We start from the raw sequence: 19,357 nt of genomic DNA, 5'->3' as shown, positions 1-19,357 counted from the left end.
AGTTTTTCAGCTTTACACACTGTTCTGCCAGTGAAGGGGATGGAGGTGGCCACAAGGAGCTGGGAGTGGTCAGAACCAGGACAGCTGATTTAAACTGGTCAAAGGGTATAAAGGGTATTCCATACCATACGATATCACATGAAAAAGCTGAAAAAGCTATAAAAGTGAGGGGAGTATGCCAGGGGACTTCTGCTGCCAGGGGACTGGCTGGACACTGGTTGGCAGATGGTGAGCAATTGCTTTATACATCACTTGTTTGTGCTGTATGGCTGCTTGCGGGGTTACACCACAAGGGTGTTTCTTTGCAGGAAAAAGGCCTACCAGAAGAAGGTCCTGTGGTACTACCACTCCTCTCACCCTCTCCTCAGCAGTTAACTGTTTTCTCTCCAGAGCAGCCGACAGAAAATTCTCAGACCTTGAATGGCTCTCCAGTCTCAGCTTAGAACTCTAGTAATGGGTTCATTACCATATGTAGTTAATCTTCAATACCAGCCTACAGCACTGAACAAAACATAGTCAAAACATTTCTGTGGTCATTCTACACTTAAAGGAAGCTCAATAGAGCTACAACAAAACCACTGTGCATAAAGCACTGTTTAATTTTGACCTCACCAAACATGCAACTCCTCCTTCATTTCATGCACTCCCATTGCCACTCTGCATAAAACAAACCTTTAGATTTTCCTGTCTGCCCTTTTTTTCCCCCCCTTTTTTTTTTTCTGAAGAAGCAAATAATCTTTACAACCAGCAATGGTGAAAAAGAGGTGGAAAATGGCAACTGACCAAAAGATCTGAACAGATGTTTTCATTCCCTCCAGTGATAGATAGATGGCACAAGACAAGTGATTCAGAGCCAATGACTTTAAGACAAAGCGAAAAAGAATACTGAGCAACCAACCTAGTTGTCTACAGGCTATTCCACAACATAAATTACTAATTTTTAACCAAGGAGCCCATCTAATTTGAAGGGGTTCCAGAACAAGTTTCTAATTCACCCTGAACCATAAAATACGCAGGGTACACAGCCAAACTTGCAGGACCACAATGTAAAGCAGAAGCTTACTTTTGCCAGCAGGTATATAATTTATTGCATAATCTCAATTTTTTTTTCCTTGTAATTTTCTTACCCCACCTAACTCTTGAGCAGTTTTTTCTTTAAACTTTAGACTGTGAGGCAGTGGTACTTACACTGAAATAAAACTGGATACCAATTCTGAGTTCTGACAGCCCATGTATGTCATTCTCTTATGCGCTGTTAGAATGCTAAGGCTGATTTAGCTTTAAGTCTGAAAACCACTTTATAAATTCGTTTAAGTAGCTCTTTTTATCATAACTAGCATATTCAACAAAAACTACTTATTATTTTGAATGGTATGAGAAACAAATGCCATAACTTTTTTTTCTTTCCAGTTTATGAGGCCACTTCTCACAACATTATATATCTTGGTGACTTATGAAGTATGAACATCAATGCCAGAACTTTTCACAGCAGAATTTTCTAAGAGCCACTCAAAAAACCAAGTTGTTAGCGAATTCATGAGAATAGCTCTGCTTGTTTTGTATGGAAAACCTGAGATAATTAAACAATGCAACCTGAGATAATTAAACAATGCAACTATATGACAAGAAAACATAATATGAGTAAACAAATTGGTTACAAAATTACTCAAGGAAGGTTGTTCTGAACAAAACACATGCCAAGTTCCTCAAGACTCTTGAAACAAAGATGATACCTTTCCTATGCACTCTCCCCAGTTTCTGTTCAAAATCAATCATGCATTTAATTTAATATTTTGATCATTTGAAAAAAATTAAAATAAGATGTTGGCAATCAGGAAATTCATACTCATCATAATGTTTCTCTAACACAATATTCTAATAAGTGTTTACTGAGTTAGAACTCAGTCCCAGTAATTTTACTAATATAACAAATTACTAACCCTTCTTTTCTCTTGCCTTCAATTTCCAGTTTATGACTTTGATATGAAAGCATTTTATGATGAGAAAGGGAAAAACTACAGAAATAAGCATTAGATGAGAGACAATGTCTTTATTTAATTTTGAAGTGTCCTACATAGAATGGAAGAAAAGTGCACACAAACTATTTGCTTCACTTGCACATGGGTAAAGATCACACTGCAGTCATTTTACAGACCTGGCTGACATAAAAGCAAGGCCCTTGCCTACCATTTATGCAAAATCACTGACAATTAGGGAAAGTGATCTGATTGCCAGGAAAAGTCTAGTCTCAAAAATAGATGAGCAATGAGCCTATAGGCCCAGTGACTTCACCTCAGCTCAGGAAGAGTCACAGAGAATCGCTTGCTGGAATCCATTCCCAAGCACACAATGGACAAGAAGGTAAAAAGGGACTCTGTAACTCTGCAAGGAATTTCACAGGCATACCACGTGTGAACAACTCCATTGCCCTCTACACCAAGATGACTGGCTACACAGATGAGGAGAGATCAGGGGCTGTAGCACGTCTTCGCTTTAGTCAGACTGCTGACACCACCTCCCACAGCATTCCCATTTAGAAGCTGAGGATGTAGAGCTGAATGAACAGACCACTGGGGGTCTGAAAATGGGCTATACCTCCAGGCCTAAAAGAGTCAGTGATCAATGGCTCAGTGTCAAGCTCATGACATATAGAGTGCATGACATCAGTGGGGAGAAAATTTTTGTGAAGAACTGACATGATGGACAGACTGCACCCTCAAGCAGATTACCACAGGACCTTAAAGAGCGTGCTGAATGGCAGAGCTTGAATCCAGGGCAACTTTGAAAAATGGGAAGAGTGGACCAACAGAAACTTCATTCATTCAACAAGGAGAAGCATGAAGTTTTGCAGCTCAGGTGAAACAACTCCACACACTGGGATAGGCTGAGAAGCAACAGAAAGGGATCTCAGGTGATGGTGGACACCAGAATAAGAGCCAGCAGTATACTTGCACTGTGCATATAGCAACTACAACAGACTGCATTTGGAGGGCAACAGTCAATATGTCTAAGCAAGTTTATTATCCTTTTCTGGCCAGCACTGGTGAGACCACAACTGGAATATTGTAGCCAGCTGTATGAAGCCAGTTAAACAGGCATGTGGAGAAATGGACTGGTAGAGGGCTGCCAAATAGGTCAGGGACCTCAAGAAAGGACCTATGAAAAGTTAAGTGGATCTTGGCTTGTTTTGCAAATGAAGCTAAAAGGAGAATTCATAGCAGCTTACAACCACTTAAAAGATGGCTACAGAAATGACACAGACAACTTTCTTTGTCAGGGTTAACATCCTTTTGTTAAGTACAGTTGGGATATTATGAAGCATTTCCTCTACAGGAGAGCATGGCACATGAGTGAAGCACACTGCCCAGAGTTCATGAATTCTCCACCCTCAGAGGCTTACAGGACTTGGCAAGAATCAGCCATGGTTGATCCATTCTAGTGACAGCCCTTGCCTCAGTGGGAATACGTAACAGGTGACCTACAGAGTTTTCTTTCAATCAGTATTTAAATGCCTTACTGATTACAATGGGGCCAAGAAGTGCTCCAGCTGACATTTATGCCTTAACTACCTGAAAGGAAAGAAGCTTGATGTAGCTGGGTTCAAGCGTGCTAATGGCTGCACTTCATTCTGAGCAAATTCCAGTTCTGCATCAATCCAACCCAAGCTAGGAACTGCTATCACAATTGCTTGCTGCTATTACTGAATTCAAATCACTTGGTAAAGTACCCTTAACTCTGCAGGGCCTAATTTTCAAGGTTTCATCATTAATTTTGTATCAAAGTTCTAAAAACACAATGTACACAGAGAACACTGATAAGAGGCTGTAACCTTCAAGTGATTTCATAGCATTCTCAATACACAGTCTCTGTTGTTGTTGCTGTTTGCAATGGTGTGTGGCTCTTTTAAGAGAGGCCTTGCCTGTCCAGACAAAGTAACATCACTGAAAAGAAAAGTGAGGAGGAATACTTCAGCTTTTAGTTCCTGACAATTCAGTTTTCTTGTAATTACAGCCGCCACCTATGGAAAGGGATAGCTAGCAAGTAAAATTCTGCAGTAGCACAGAAATAGTATTCAAGTGCTAATTCTGAACTTTTCAGACCTATGTGGAACATCTCTGCCAACAGCTGAATATGTGACAGGAGGTATGGTTATTCTACAGCATGGCAGCATGGAAATACTGGCTTTGCCTCCATCACCAGTGCATCTTATTAGAAAAAAAAAAGCAACACCCTGTGGTAAAACACATGAAGAGGTAAAGAAAATGTTAATGTTCTCCTCACCATCAGACCTTCAAGTAATTTTATCTACATGGTCAGCTAAAGATAAGCACTCTGATTTGTAGAAATATAACTGAAGTAATTGAAACTAGAGAAGGGCTGAAAGGAAAGATGAAAGGAGGATGAATTATTTGCACAGCGCTGTGTTTGGCTGTGACTAATGTCAGCTCTTGTTAAACAGCAAATTTTGTGTGTAACAGGCGCTAAAATCTCCAAGTTGTATCTTATAAATACCCAAACTGGGCCTATCCCAAACAGTGACTGAAGACCTCATCCAAATTAAACAACAAATTAGTTTTTGACTGATTAATTTTGGTTTTAGATAAAATGTCAAGCAGTAGATAAAGTTAGTGTTAGTTTTTGTTTTTAAACAAAAGGAAAGTAATTTTAAACTTGTAATTCCTTCCAAGACCGTTTGGACAAGAAACTGGTTGAAGTTGGTGTGATCTTGCAAATAATTTTTACACTATAATCTTCCTTTTTCCTCAGCTCTAATTAGCACAGGGCCCAGATCTGTTTTGCTGTCATTATTTCATCACCAGATCATTTTGCTGTCACTGGGAACATTTGTGGTGTCAAATGGTGGACTCTGCACTGGGGACAGCTGACCTTCTGGTTCAGGAAGAAAACCCTCTCAGGAAGAAACCCACTCTCAACGGGATGTCAGAGAAGCCCCATGAACTTCCTGATCATCTTCTTATGCATTGAGTAGTCAGAATCTCAAAGACATCCTATCCCACCACTGCGTGCAGAACAGGTACTTACAGCTCTGTATTGAAGTAGGAGGTGACATCAGGATCAGGCACACCTGCTACAGCAAAATTACTGCTCCCAGTGTCAACCAGAATATTTAACTGCCGAAACAGAAGAAAGGAGAGGTGGTTTTCATATTCAACTAAACAAACAAAAAATCATCAAAGCTTTTTTGTCTAAACTACCTTTAGTTTAAAAATGAAGATGGAAGTTGCTCTGAAAAAATAAATACAAAGTGTTAACCTTTGGGGAAGACACGTTGCTTGTGGACCCTCCAGAACAGCTGATTATAATGCAGTGCTTTAAAATAGCCATGGTTGTGGAAGGGAGAATACCCACCAAGTCCGTATTTGCATAGCAAATGAATTTATGAACACCTCAAACTTCTTTTTGGCCCAATCCACGTGTGTCAGCAACCTGCCTCATCTAGGACACATACTGCTTTGTGACCTGTTTAAAGCACTGCTTGCTGTAGGGCTGATGAGGTTTCTAGGTGGGGGGCTGAGTGCCAGTCAGAGCAGAAATAAGCATAAACATGAAGTTTGGAAAGCATAAGAAGAAAGTATAACTCCTTCCGAGCAGCAGTACCCTACCACAGTCTTCACTGCCTGGGAACAGGAGGCCAGATTTATAACACAGTGAAAAGCACTGTCTGGAAGGCAGCCTTAGAGTGGGCCACTTGTTCGGTTAATTGGGAGGATAATTTATGCCAAAAATTGACTAATAAACACAGAAAAAAATGAAATTCTCTCTTTCTCCATTTGGCTCAGGTGACCAGTCTGGTTCACCACAGCTGTGGGAAAATGCTTGTACTAGCAAAAAGCAGAAGGTCACAGCTGTGAATTTGTTGAGATGTGGGATCACATTGAAACTACAGCTTGGAGTGCCATTAAATGATAATTGAAGCCAGAGACTGTACCACTACCAAAACCGGTGGTCATGCTTTTGCCTGCTCTTGGCTGTATGTTTCCCACGGCTTCTTGGCACAAGCACTAGTAACCATGTGGCTGTGCTGCAAATCAGATCAGTTTCCTCTCCTACAGTTACAAAAAATTAGTCATCTATCAACTCAGACAGCTACTTGACAGTAGACGGTAGGAGCAGATACTAGAAAATGGTGATTGCGTCCTTTGGTGTCAGTGTGGTCTCAGATTGGCCCCAAAATGATTGTGAAATCATGCTCCAGGCCACAGCAGACACCTGCACCTATAACAATGTTAAGGAATTAAGAATTTTCCAGTAGGAGGGAGAAATCAGGACTGGTTTGCCTGTGCTTTGAATAAAACTTGAGCTCACTGCTTCTGTAGCCCTTGTCAAGTACTTAAGACTCAAGACTGAGCACCAAAAGCAGATGTGGGAAGGGTAAGAAAGATACAGTAAATGAGCTCAGTGTTGACAAAAGAGGTGGAGAAAAAGGATCGAGTTCAGAAAGGAGCATAAAGAGAAAGGAGGATAAAGCATTTGGAGAAGACACGCTGAATACTTCTTTAATAGATTTTACAATGAGCATAGACCAAAAAAAAGTGTGAGCTGATGTTTGAAAACAATTTTGGTTTGCACTTGGAGAGAAAGGAAACAGCGGGTTGCCCTTGTTTGACCTAGCTAATGCAATATGGGACTGCAGAGATCTGAAGAAAACAAACTCAAAACCAACTAGTAATGTGTGGGGCTCTCTTTTGAACTACATGCACTTGTCATTGGCATTCCCAGTCCTAATCATGCAAAAACGTTAAGAATAAATATAAATAAAACCACAACCTTAGTCAAGTTATTTACCTACCTCACTGCATCTCAGATTTTAGTCTAAGTGGAGACAATACATTAAAATTTATTTTGTAATCACACACAAGCTAGACAGACTTTTAAAAACAAAAGGACATATTTAAGTTCACCTGGCTTCAGGAACTGAGGCTCTGAAAGAAAATGAGAACCTCTGAGGCATGACTTGCAATAAAATCCACAGTTTACTTCATACATTGTTTTGCTGAGATTAAAATCTAACATTCTGCCAACTACCTATGAAAGTAAGAGTTATTCCTTCTTTTTTTTTTTCCCCCCCTTTCCCCTCTGGGATAGAAATCATATCAAAAATAAATAACAAAGAGCAGTTACAATGCATGCATCTATCAGGACCAACAAAAGTTGCCTCAAAGGGGTGCTGCAGGGCTTAAATTAATTAGCATTATCAAGGCAGTCCGGAATGTTTGAATAATGGGCACTGTATATCAGCTGCATAAATACATGTAGGTGTTGCCCTAGCCTCGGTAATATGCATGACGCTGTACATGGAGGAGGACTGGAAAAAAAACCACGTGAACAAAAACTCAATCATTAACTAATGGCACATATGGAAGATATATCTTTCCTCCCCACCTTGTATAAAATGTTAACATCACAGAATTTGCAAATTGCTGAGAAAAAGGGCAAGTTTACTGCCCACAGGACAGAGCGAACCAACATTTCCAAAAGCAAACTGATATCCTCACAAGAAAGAAAAAAAAAAAAAAAAAAAAGAAGAAAAAAAGCAAAAAAGAAAACACAAAGACAGCTAACCATGCAGGTCCCAGCCCACTCGGCTGTAGCCGAGCTCACACGACAAATCACTATTGAGGCTGACATTCCTGATCTGCATGTTTGTGCATAATGAGACGCGGGCGGCCAGGGCAGACACAGATTTATTGTGAACCTCACAATGGCAGCAGTGATTAACAGATCATTTTGGGGTGGGTATAACTGACTGAGCACTCCTTCTCTTCCCACTGCCCTTTGGCTCTGAACTTTCTTTAGTGCCCCCCCCCATCTCATTAAGAGCCACTTTCATGTTGTTGCTGCCAGAGCCTGTGTTATTCTGTGCCAATTCTCTGCCAGTGTAACAGGGATGCTGGGCAGCTTCCAGACCAGCTCTGGTGAGTCACAGGGCAGCAGACAGAGTTCTTGAGGCCCAAGGCCTGCCTTGCTCCATCTGCAGAGGTCAGCTGGGCCCATATCACAGCAGATGGAAGTGACAGCTGTCACATTTCACCATCTTGCTTGCCAATGAAGCCTGAACTCCACAGCTCCTCAGCTTGTCCCTTCACCTATCTGCAGCACAAAAAGAAGGCACTGATGCTGAGGGAGATCCAACAGTGGTGGAAACATTCTCCTCAATGGCCTCCTGGCAAAGCACCAGACACCAAGAATCAAAGCTCTCCTTGGCTGGCAAAGCAAATCCACTGGATTCACGGCAGCCACCTTGAAAGAATCGTGTCCTATCTCTTACAACTGACTATTTAGCCATTGCCATGTTTTTTTCAGAAACTGTTAGGTGATAGCCAAGATCAGAGAGGCATGACTGAATCATAGAATAATCCTGAGTTGGAAGAGACCCACAAGGATCGCTGGGTCCAATTCTGGGCTTCACACAGCACTCAGTGTCTGACAGCACTGTCCAAACACTTCCTGAACTCTGGCTCTGGTGGTTGTGCCCAATGCCCTATGGTGCAGACCCTTTCCCTAAGCCCCAGCTGCCTCTCCCCTGACACAGCTCCATGCCATTCCCTCATGTTGAATGAGGCTACAAAGCAGAAAACTCCCAAATGCTGCTGAGTTATCACATGCCTAGCATTAGAAACCATGTAAAACTCTTTTCCTTTCACTTCCTGAAGCACAAAAGGAAAGCCTACTATTGTGGGTTGTTTTTTTTTTTTTTTTTTTTCCATTTCCGAGTTCAGCTTTAGACCTATACAGCAAACTTAAAAGCCTTTTTTTTTTTTGCCCCAAAGGTCACCTGTACTACAGCTGTTGGACATGAAATCGGTACCTCATATCATACCTGGAGATTAGTATTTTGTGAATAGTATGTTTCATACAGAAGCAGAACCAGTATGATTATAAATAAAAGATTCACAGAGGTGCCTGGGTATAGACTGAGCAAGACAGGAACATCTACTTCTGCCATGAAAAACTTACAGCTGAAATCTGGCACCCTATCTACATGCCATTGAGTTCCAGTTAAAAAAGCCCAAACAACTCAAAACCTGTTTACTGAAAGTCATGAACATTGAAATGCATCAACAGAGAGGCAGAAGTCTCCTTAGGCCATATATCTCATACATTGTTTTTTACTCTGAACGGGTGGAGAAGCTGAAAAAAAACCACAGTTGTAATGATTCATTTCAAGTGGAAGTCAATTGCATTGTCAATACTTCAAGGATCTCTCAAACTTTCCAATGCTTGATTCAGTACCAGCATCAAATAACACTTACTGTATACTCACTCAACTGCTTCAGTAATTTAACTCATCACTATGTCTTTAGGTTTTTTTTGTTTTTAAGTTTTCCATTGCCGAATATTGTTGTACTTTGGTATCTTTTTTCATTCAGCAAAGCTTCCTCTGTCTTGATTCAGGCTCATGCCCTGCCTGCTACTGCAAGTGCTGTTAATACAACATCATCAGCACTAGGCATTATCTATGTCTAATTTAACTGTCTGGTGAGAAGAAGCGCAGTTTGCAAAAGGCACAGTGCATTCAGAAAGTGACTTCACTATCCCTGAGTAGGGACAAACCTTGCCTCTGTTGTGAACTACACTATATTCAGACTTAGGGAAGTGTTTCTTTCCTGTTTTAGCTTGAGGTCAGAAGTCTTTGGTCATGTTCAGAAAAACACACAAAACCAACCCCACGGGCTGCAAGGTGCATAACTCATTTCTTTGAAACAGTTCTCCTTGGGGGTTTAGCATCCACAGTCTTTACCAGGTGTGGAATCCTAGGGCTTGCATGCAACCTTGTTGCACTGTTGTTTCTCTGGGTAACCCACACTGACATGGCCATCATCTTCATCCCCATAAAAGACTGGCCTGTGGAAAAGCCCAGTATAGATTTTCAAGTTAACAGACCTGATACTTTCAGATTAAACATTGTAGATTCTTCATAGAATCATAGAATGGTTTGGGTTTGAAGAGACCTTTAGGGTCACCTAGTTCCACCTCCCCCACACTAAGCAGGGACACCTCCATCTAGACCAGGTTTCTCAAACCCCCATCCAGCCTGGCCTTGAATGCTTCCAGGGAGATGGCATCCACAACCTCACTGGGTAACCTGTTCCAGTGTCTCATCACCCTCACAGTAAAGAGTTTCTTTCTAATATCTACTCTAAATCTACCCTCTTCCACTTTAAACCATTTCCCCTTGTCCTGCCACTACCTGCCCTTATAAAAAGTCCCTTCCCAGCTTTCCCGTAGGCCCCCTTCAGGTACTGGAAGGCCACTACGAGGTACCTAAGAGCCTTCTCCAGGCGGAAGAGTCCCAGGTCTCTTAGGCTGTCCTCATAGGGGAGGTGCTCCAGCCCTCTGATCACCTTTGTGACCCTCCTTTGGACTACTCCAATAGCTCCATGTCCTTCTTGTGTTGGGAGCCTCAGAACTGGATGCAGTACTCCATGTGGGGTCTCACAAGAGCAGAGTAGGGGGGCAGAATCACCTCCCTTAACCTGCTGCTGGTTACGCTTCTCTTGATACAACCCAGGATATGGTTGGCCTCCTGGACTGCAAGCGCACATCGCCAGCTCATGTGGAATCTTTCATCAATCAACACCCAAAAATCCTTCTCCTCAGGGCTGCTCTCAAGCCATTCTCAGTCCAACCTCTGTCCAATCTGTGCTTGGGGTTACCCTGACCCAGGTGCAGGATCTTGCACTTGGCCTTGTTGAACTTCAGGAGGTTGGCACAGACCCACCTCTCAAGCCTGTCCAGATCCCTCTGAATGGCATCCCTTTCTTCCAGTGTGTCAATTGCACCACTCAGCTTGGAGTTGTCTGCAAACTTGCTGAGAGTGCACTCGACCCCACCGTCCATGTCACCTACAAAGATGCTAAATATTACCAGTACCGGCACTGATCCCCAAGAGATGCCACTCATCACTGGTCTCCACCTGGACACTGACCAGTGACCGCAACTCTCTGAGATCCAGCCAATTCCTTATCCAGTGAGTGGTCTGTCCATCAAATCTGTTTTTCCCCAATTTGGTGACGAGGATGTCATGTGGAACAGTGTTTAACACTTTGCACAAGTCCAGGTAGATGACGTCAGTTGCTCTTTCTTTATCCAGTGACACTATAACTGCATTATAAAAGGCCACCAAGTTTGTCAGGCATGACTTGCCCTTGGTGAAGCCATGTTGGTTACCATCAATCACCTCAACTCTATTTTCTGTGTGCCTTAACATGGCCTTCAGAAGTATCTGCTCCATGATCTTGCCAGATACAGAGATGAGACTAATAGTAGTTTCCTGGATCTTCTTTTTTTTTCCTTCTTGAAAATGAGGGCTATGTTTCCCCTTTTCCAGTCAATGGGAACTTCACCACACTGCCATGACCTTTCAAATATGATGGATAGCAGCTTGGCAACTTCAACTGCTAGTTCCCTCGCAACCCATGGAAGGATCTCATTGGGTCCCATGGACATGTGCACCTTCAGGTTCTTTAGATAATCTTGAACCTGATCTTCACTTACAGCAGGCAGATCTTCCTTCTCCAGGTTCTTACCTTTGCTTTCTGCATCTTGGATAGTGTAGCCAGAGCCCTTCCTGGTGAAGACTGAGGCAAAAAAAATCATTAAGTACCTCAGCTTTTTTTTTCTCTCTCATGGTCAGGTCTTCAGTTTTCTTCCAGAGAGGACCCATGTCTTCCCTGGCCTTACTTTTATTACTGATAAACCTGTAGAATTTCTTCTCATTCCCCTTTATGTCCCTGGCTGATATAATTCTATCTGGGTTTTAGGTTTCCTCATCTGATTCCTGGCTGCTCAGACAACTTCTTTGTAGTTCTACCATGTAACCTGTTCCTTGCTTCCGCTCCTTATAAACTTTCTTTTTGCACTTAAGTAAGTCCATGAGTTCCTCGTCGATCCACAGAGGCCTCCTGACATTCTTGCCTGCCTTCATTTTTCTTGGGATGCACGACTTGGAGGAGATGGTCCTTGAATACTTATCAGCTTTCTTGGGCCCCTCTTCCCCCCAGGACTTTATCCCATGTCATCCTGCCAAGAAGTTCCCCAAAGAGTTCCAAGTCTGCTCTCCTCAAATCCAGGGTTGTAAGCTGGCTGTGTACCCTCTTGACACCCTAAAGATCTTAACATTTACCATTTCATGGTCACTGCAGTCAAGGCTGCCCTTGAGCTCCACGTTACTCACCAGTCCCTCCTCATTGGTGAGGACAAGGTGCAGCACAGAACCTATTCTCATGGGTTCCTGTACCACTTGGAAGAAGAAATTATTATCAACACATTCCAGGAACCTTTTGATTGCTGGTGCCCTGCTGTGTTGTACTTCCAATAAATATTGGGGTGGAAGAAGTCTCTCATGAGGACCATGTTTTGTGAACTTGAAGTTGCTCATATCTGTTTATAGAAGGCCTTATCCATTTAGTCTTCTTGGTCAGGAGGCCTGTAGCAGAACGTCAGTATGGTGTCCCTCTGCCAGAGGGGAGAAAGGCACTACAGAGGGACCTGGATAGACTGGATTGATGGACAAGGTTAACTGTATGAGTTTCAACAGGGCCAAGTGTCAGGTCATTTTGGCCACAACAACCCCAGGCAACCCTACAGGCTTGGGGAGGAGTGGCTGGAAAGCTGCCTGAAGGAAAGAGACCTCGGTGTACTAATGGACAGTCAGCTGAATTTGAGCCAGCAGTGTGCCCAGGTGGCCAAGAAGGCCAATGGCATCCTGGCTTGTATCAGGAATGGTGTGGTGAGCAGGACTAGAGAAGTCATCCTGCCTCTGTACTCAGCACTGGTGAGGCCTTACCTCAAGTACTGTGTTCAGTTTTGGGCACCTCAGTACAGAAAGGACGTGGAGATACTGGAGCAGATCCAAAGAAGGGCAACAAGGCTTGTGAAGGGCTTGGAGAATATATCCTATGAGGAGAGACTGAAGGAACTGGGGCTGTTTAGTCTGGGGAAGAGGAGGCTGAGGGGAGACCTTAGTGCTCTGTTCCAATACCTGAAAGGTGCTTACAGCGAGAGAGGGGTTGGTCTCTTCTCACTGGTGACAGGTGACAAGATGAGGGGAAATGGCCCTATGTTGTGCCAGGGGATGTTTAGGTTGGATATCAGGAAACACTTCTTTACAGAAAGGGTTGTTAAGCTCTGGAATAGGCTCCCCAGGGAGGTGGTTGAGTCACCATCCCTGGATGTGTGTAAAATCCATTCAGATATGGTTCTCAGGGACGTGATTTAGCAGAGGGTTGTTAGAGTTAGGGTAGTATGGTTAGGTTGCAGATGGACTTGATAATCTTTAAGGCCTTTTCCAACCTGAGCTATTCTATGAAGCCAGTAGATCCAGTGAAGCAGGACTCATAAGACACTACAGTGAGAACTATAAATGATCATACCTTCCCTGGGATATCTACTTGACCCAAGGGCCCATCTTTCTATTCTTCTCTCTTCCCCAGTAAAGAGTGAACATTACACGCTACTAACGTTCATACACCATTCACAATCTTGTCCTGCTGTGTTTTCATGATTTCTCCTACACATATGCTTAAAATAGGGTTCACAATCCTACTCTGCTTGATGGAGTATGCTGCACAGTAAGCTATCACAAAGTAAAAACATTTTCTGTCCACATTTAGAGACTTCTAAATTGGAAGCATCCCATTACTGGCTCGTTGAGCTGCTGCCACATACCATGATACACTGGCTTAGTAGAAATCCATCCCGTCCAAAAACCCCTGAAACTGGAACATGTCTTAACTCCCTCTCTTTCTTCTTTTGTCCCACACATACTAGGCCCTACAGAAAATAATTTCCTAGGCAGTGCTTAAAAAAAGTGCAAAAAAGTGATATGGGATTAGCAGCTAGAAATCATTTGGGTAACAGTTCTTTTTTAAGCTGGTTAATAGATAGGAAAATTAGTTGCCAATTTAAATAGTGCCTCATTTAACACAACGATTCCTAATTACATTATCAGCCCATCTGGCAAGAATTGCTTAGAGCCATCACACAAAACAGAAAACTCTAGCAACTATATGCTCTGTTTGCCCACAGTTATTATGTGTAATTATCAGCATAGATTGTCAGTCAGCTTATTTCAGCAATTTGTTTCTACAAATTAATAATGTTACAATATACAGTGGCTTTTTAGGCACAGTTACCATACACTATTTTCGGCGTTATCCAGAATTAGCACTTACAGCCTACTTTCTAATAAATTCAGAAGACTAAGCTTTAATGCGGATTGTTCATCTCTTCCTTTTGAGATAAAGAAATAAAACCTAATTAAAACATGAGTTAGAGGAATCTTAGGAAGTGTGTCTAGATACAAGGCCTGCAAAGTTGCACATAAACCTGAAAGCCTCTGTGATGAACAATTTCTGCTTGTAGAATGATGTATATTTCACTGGACAGACAGGACTGAAACAAAAAAGTGTGTATCTGTCAGTCTGTACAAAAGACTGGCACACTGCTGCTGAACACTGGAGCAGGGACAGGATTCTGCAATTTTTCATGGCTCATTAAGCAGTCCCTAGACTTGAGCAGCCCTGCACCACTTCACAGAATCACAAGACTGAGGTGGGAAGAAAGCACTGGAAATCACCCGATCCAACCCCCTACTCAAGCAGGGCCAACTACAGCAGATTGCCCATGTCCAAGTCCAGACAGGTTTTGAATATACCTAAGGAGAATCTAGATCCTCTCAGGGCAACCTGAGTCAGTCCTCCATCATCCACACAGTGAAGAAGTGCTTCCTGACAGTCAGATGGAACTTCCCATGTCCTAGTTTGTGCCCATTCCCAGTTGTCCTAGCACTGGGCTCTTTGCACTTACCCTTCAGGTATTTACACACATTGATGAGACCTCCCTGAGCCTCCTCATCTCCAGGCTGAGCAGCACCAGCTCTCAGCTTCTCCTCACAGGAGAGGTTCTCCAGTCTCTTCTTCATCTTGGTGGCACTCTGTTGGGCTCTCTCCAATATGTCCATGCCTTTCTTGTACTGGGGACCCAGCACTCCAGGTGTGGCCTCACCAGGGCTGAGCAGAGAAATACAGAATTTTACTCAGCTGTTTGACTGACTGTTGCATACCACTGGTGACACTGGAGAAATTCCCTACCCAACTCTGTGCCTTGGACCTTATCACAGCTCACCTTTGTGGAGAATGAGGAAGTGGGAAGCCCACAAATTATGTTGGATCCAGGAGGAGAATTTCCAAGTGCTGCTCTGAGGAAAGCCAACTCACAGGAGTCAACAGACAAATTCTTTGCTACTTCTCCTCTAGAAAGGTTTAACTGCCCAGCTGAGATAAGAGAGATGGTGCAAGAAATCAAACTGGCAATGCAATTATGGATTTTCTAATCAAGTTTGTTAAGCAGGTGGTGCCCATGTTTTGCTGCAACGTCACGCTTTGGGACACAGGAGGAAGTGAACTATAGAACCATGAAAAGGTGGCCAAACCAGACAGTCAAGCATATTACTAAAGACAATTCCTGCTCTGGTGAGAGCAGAAGTCTGTCAGAAAAACTGTGGTCTGTTTGTAGGTTATGAAATAAGCTGGAGAACAAATTGTAAATGGAGGCTCTTCAGAGCTGCCATAGATCAAGTCCACCAGAACTTGTTCAGCATTTGCTGTCATTTCCCCCCATCACATACCCAAATATTGTCAGGACCTGAGATGTGATCCCATATTTATATAACCTTTACCTTAACTCTACCACCACCTGTCTTCCAAGACACTTTTCTATCACTAGCTACCATCACACCTGCATTGGGCTGACAGAAGACAGAGTCTCCTGCCCCAAATCTTTTCATGATCTGAATTGCTGGGTCGGGAAAAATCCTTTTTTTCTCCTTGGAAATGTAATAATTTCTTTCTTTGCCAGAAGATGAAAAGTACTATCAGGATTAGCCAATCTTTCCCTGTTTAAGAGAGCTGTGTGCTTCTGTAGTTGAGATTTGTATTAAAAACACAAATGTTAAAGATGACTGATTACTCTGAAGTATAAACTTGCTAAACTAAATTGTGACTTGAAATATGAACATCTGACTCTGGGACTGATGAATAGTCATTTTGAAGAGAAATATTACAGGAAGTGCTTTATATATATTATCGTTTTGACAATAAGGGAAGGCTATTATGGTTTAAAGAAAAAAAAAAAAAAGCCAATCAATCCTGGTAACAAAGGAAAATATCTATTCTTCATTTCTGCGCCCTCCTTTCCACCATTTCCTTCAGTTTCCTCAACATTAACATTCTTCCTGCACACACTGTCTCATGTGGTATCTTATTTTTCAAGCTGGAATTTATTTGCTGTGTCTAGATTCATCATACAACACATCCATCCTATTCATGTTATATGAACATGCTTCGCTGTTGAACATGAGCAATTACTTGTTTATCTTAGTGCTGTGTGAATCGTAGCAATTTTGTCTCACTGCCTTTTCAGAAAAGATTGACCTTTTTTCCCCTCTTTTCTTCCAGATAGAAGATCCTCTCCTGTATCACTGACTTGGACACCGAATAGCTGACAAAAATGTGTGCAAAACAATTCCCTCATTCGTCAAAACAGCTATACCTCAACTGAAGTCATGCCATGTTCTAGATATTGTGTTTTAAGGAAAATCTGGACAACTCAGAAGACTTTCATTAATAAAAATCATCTATAGGTCTAGGGATACCTTCCAACACTGGGAAGGCTTGAACTGTGCAAGATTGTGGAAAACTGTGATTGTCTTTTAACAGAATGTAAGCTTATTGCACCATCTCCAGCCTTTCCCACTGTAGGCAGCACTGCATCATCTTTCACTTGTAATGTGAAGTTGACAATTAGTTGTTACTAAGAACAGTCTGATGTCCTTACAAATTTCAGTGAGGAAAAAACATATATTTTCTATATTTATACTAAGGATGTTTGTGAATTCAAAGATTATGACATGATTAAATAAGTGTAAGATTAAAAAAAAACAACACAATGCCACAACAAAACATAAACATATCCCGAAATGTAAGAATGAAAGCAGAAAACATCAGGCATTTACATATGAAGTATGCAGACAGCCCACATTAGACCAAAAGCAAGTTTCTACCTGTTAGTAGGTGTACAGGAATTAAATTCATCAATTTTCCACTAATTACAGTACAGCACTGAGAGAAAAGAGAAGTATAGACTGAGTACCATTGAGACTAACACTCCTGTCTCACTGCAAGGCTCACTAGGCATCCCAGTGCCCATTCAGCCTTGGTTTAGAGAAATGGGCATCTGAGCTTTGTGCCACATCTGAATTAGTGAGCATCCCATCCATAGCTCACTCCTTCCCCAGTGAACACAGAGTCAAGGTGTTGGAGAGACAGCTATTAATTCAATAATCCGACAGCTAACAAGAAACAGAAGAAACGCCTGAAGACTGTTTCAATCAGCAGCTTGTGAATGCCATGACAGATTTCAGTCACCTTCTGAACCTGAACCTCATTCCTGCTTTGAAACCACTAAGGGTAGTTACAGCAGAGCAGGCTTGCTGGGCCCTACTGGGCAGGATTCTGAGCTCTGTGGAGCAAAGGCCAGCCATATGGTATAGCTATGAGTTCATGGGGCTGTATGTGCTGAACATGTGCTGAACAGAGACCCAGGGAAAGGAAAGAGGAAAGAGCTTATAGCTCTTTAGTAAACAGGAGGGCAGTAGAGATTTGGGAAGGACTGCGCAGCTGTTTCAAAATACAGGAACACCCCCAGCCACAAATGGTTTCACTGTCCCCAGCCAGCTCCTCCTTAGCATTACGCACTAATATCCATGTGCTTAACCACAATTCATTCCCGAAGTAAAGAAAAACACTATCAAATTGTTTCAGTTGACCTGAAGCTAAACTTTCCCTGTAAAACAAATACCTCACTGAAAAAAGAAAAAAAAACACAAACAAAACCAACAAAAAACCATCCACCTCACGTGTCTTACTTTAGACATCTGCTATGTCTGTTCTGTCTACCACTATTTCTTAGAGCGTGATACTTCTAAAAAACACAGTTCTATGTCAAACATTTCAGAGGGTTATTTTGTTTTGTTTTAGAAAAAAAGAAAAAGGAGAAAAGAACTCATCATGCTAATATATTACTTTTCAGAATATGAAGAAGGGGTTTTTGCTTTGCTTTTTTTTTTTAAAGAAATGAAATCAGTAAGCCTACGTTAATGTATTATATGCAGTGAATTATTATAGTCAGAAGCTGCATACAGTTTAGAATTTCAATTTTCCTAGGCTTTCTGCTCTACAAAATTAGCTTCCAATTTATTTTGTCAGTCCATCCTTTTCTTTACTTCTATTGTTCATTAGAATCAGAGAAACTGCTGTCTGAAAAAAGAAATTGCATTCGTATTTCTTTTTTCTGCCTACCTTCAGAAGTCCTATACTCTAAAGAAACCCACCTCCCACTGCAGCATCTGTAAGATCGAAAGTTTTACACATTTACGCAGAGCCAAGCTACACCAAATAAACTGAAAGCCTGCCCCAGCTAATCTGACCTTCCTCATGCCGCACATACAAGCTTCTACACCATGAGTCACTGCCCATGTTTACTGTGACAGCTGGAAGTATTATAACTAATCAAAGGTCACATTTCAAACTTCAACACACCTTATGAAATCCATTCCTAACACTCCTGAGTATAGACTAGGAGGTATCTCTCGCCTCAAAAATATTGCTTTAAGTCTTCCTTTTGTCAAAGACAATATCTTTCAGTAGCAGGCAGAGCCAGCAGCAGCCTAAGAGTAGAGCCTCTGTCTCGCTTCCATACTTCTACATTTGCAGGATGGTAGTGAGAAAAATCCATCTTTTAAGAATGCTGCATGCTCGACCTGATCTCAAAAGCCCTTTTCCCTCTCCTCCCCCTGTCAGTTCATTCCTGTAGCTACACGACTCTCTTCAGGTTTTTTTTCTCCCTGTCAAGACGTTAGTTTCAGAGACGGGTGTTTGTTAGTAAAGGTTTTTCAAAGCCTGAAGAGCTGCACAAGGAAAGGTGAAGGAAGGACAAGCCAGACACATCAGGCTGAGTTGTTCTCCCCGAGCAGGCTGCCCTCACCCAGGTGCTGTACTCACACAGTATAGCCGCTCACTGTAACGTTCTTCCAGCTGTACCTAAGGACTCCTACAGAAAGGTCTCACTCATATCTTTTCTACGCTTTTCATAGAGCAGGACACTGAATGCCTATACAGTATATTCCACCCATTCCCCTAAAACACTGTAACAAAATCATAGCAGATAAGCATCATTTTTCTTAAAGCAATCTTCATCTTCACACCATAACAGTGAAATATATCTTTCCAAAACACTAAAACCAATGGACACGACTACACAAGAATGCCCACCT

The 19,357-nt window shown here is 42.1% G+C and overlaps 1 protein-coding gene across 1 annotated transcript in view; it reads right to left on the bottom strand.

Annotated features, from left to right (window-relative positions):
• The window catches only part of BACE2 (beta-secretase 2), a 56,937-nt gene that overhangs the window by 27,704 nt on the left and 9,876 nt on the right, over nucleotides 1-19,357 (bottom strand). The window contains exon 2 of the mRNA XM_048966905.1: nucleotides 5,044-5,132. Coding sequence (XP_048822862.1) covers nucleotides 5,044-5,132 — 89 coding nt within the window. The remainder of the gene's footprint in view (nucleotides 1-5,043; nucleotides 5,133-19,357) is intronic.

This window comes from Lagopus muta, chromosome 1 (assembly GCF_023343835.1).
Source record: "Lagopus muta isolate bLagMut1 chromosome 1, bLagMut1 primary, whole genome shotgun sequence".
In the NCBI taxonomy this organism is placed as follows: Eukaryota; Metazoa; Chordata; class Aves; order Galliformes; family Phasianidae; genus Lagopus; species Lagopus muta.
The sequence above is the reverse complement of the archived record's forward strand: the minus strand, read 5'-3'. Positions and strand labels throughout refer to the sequence as shown.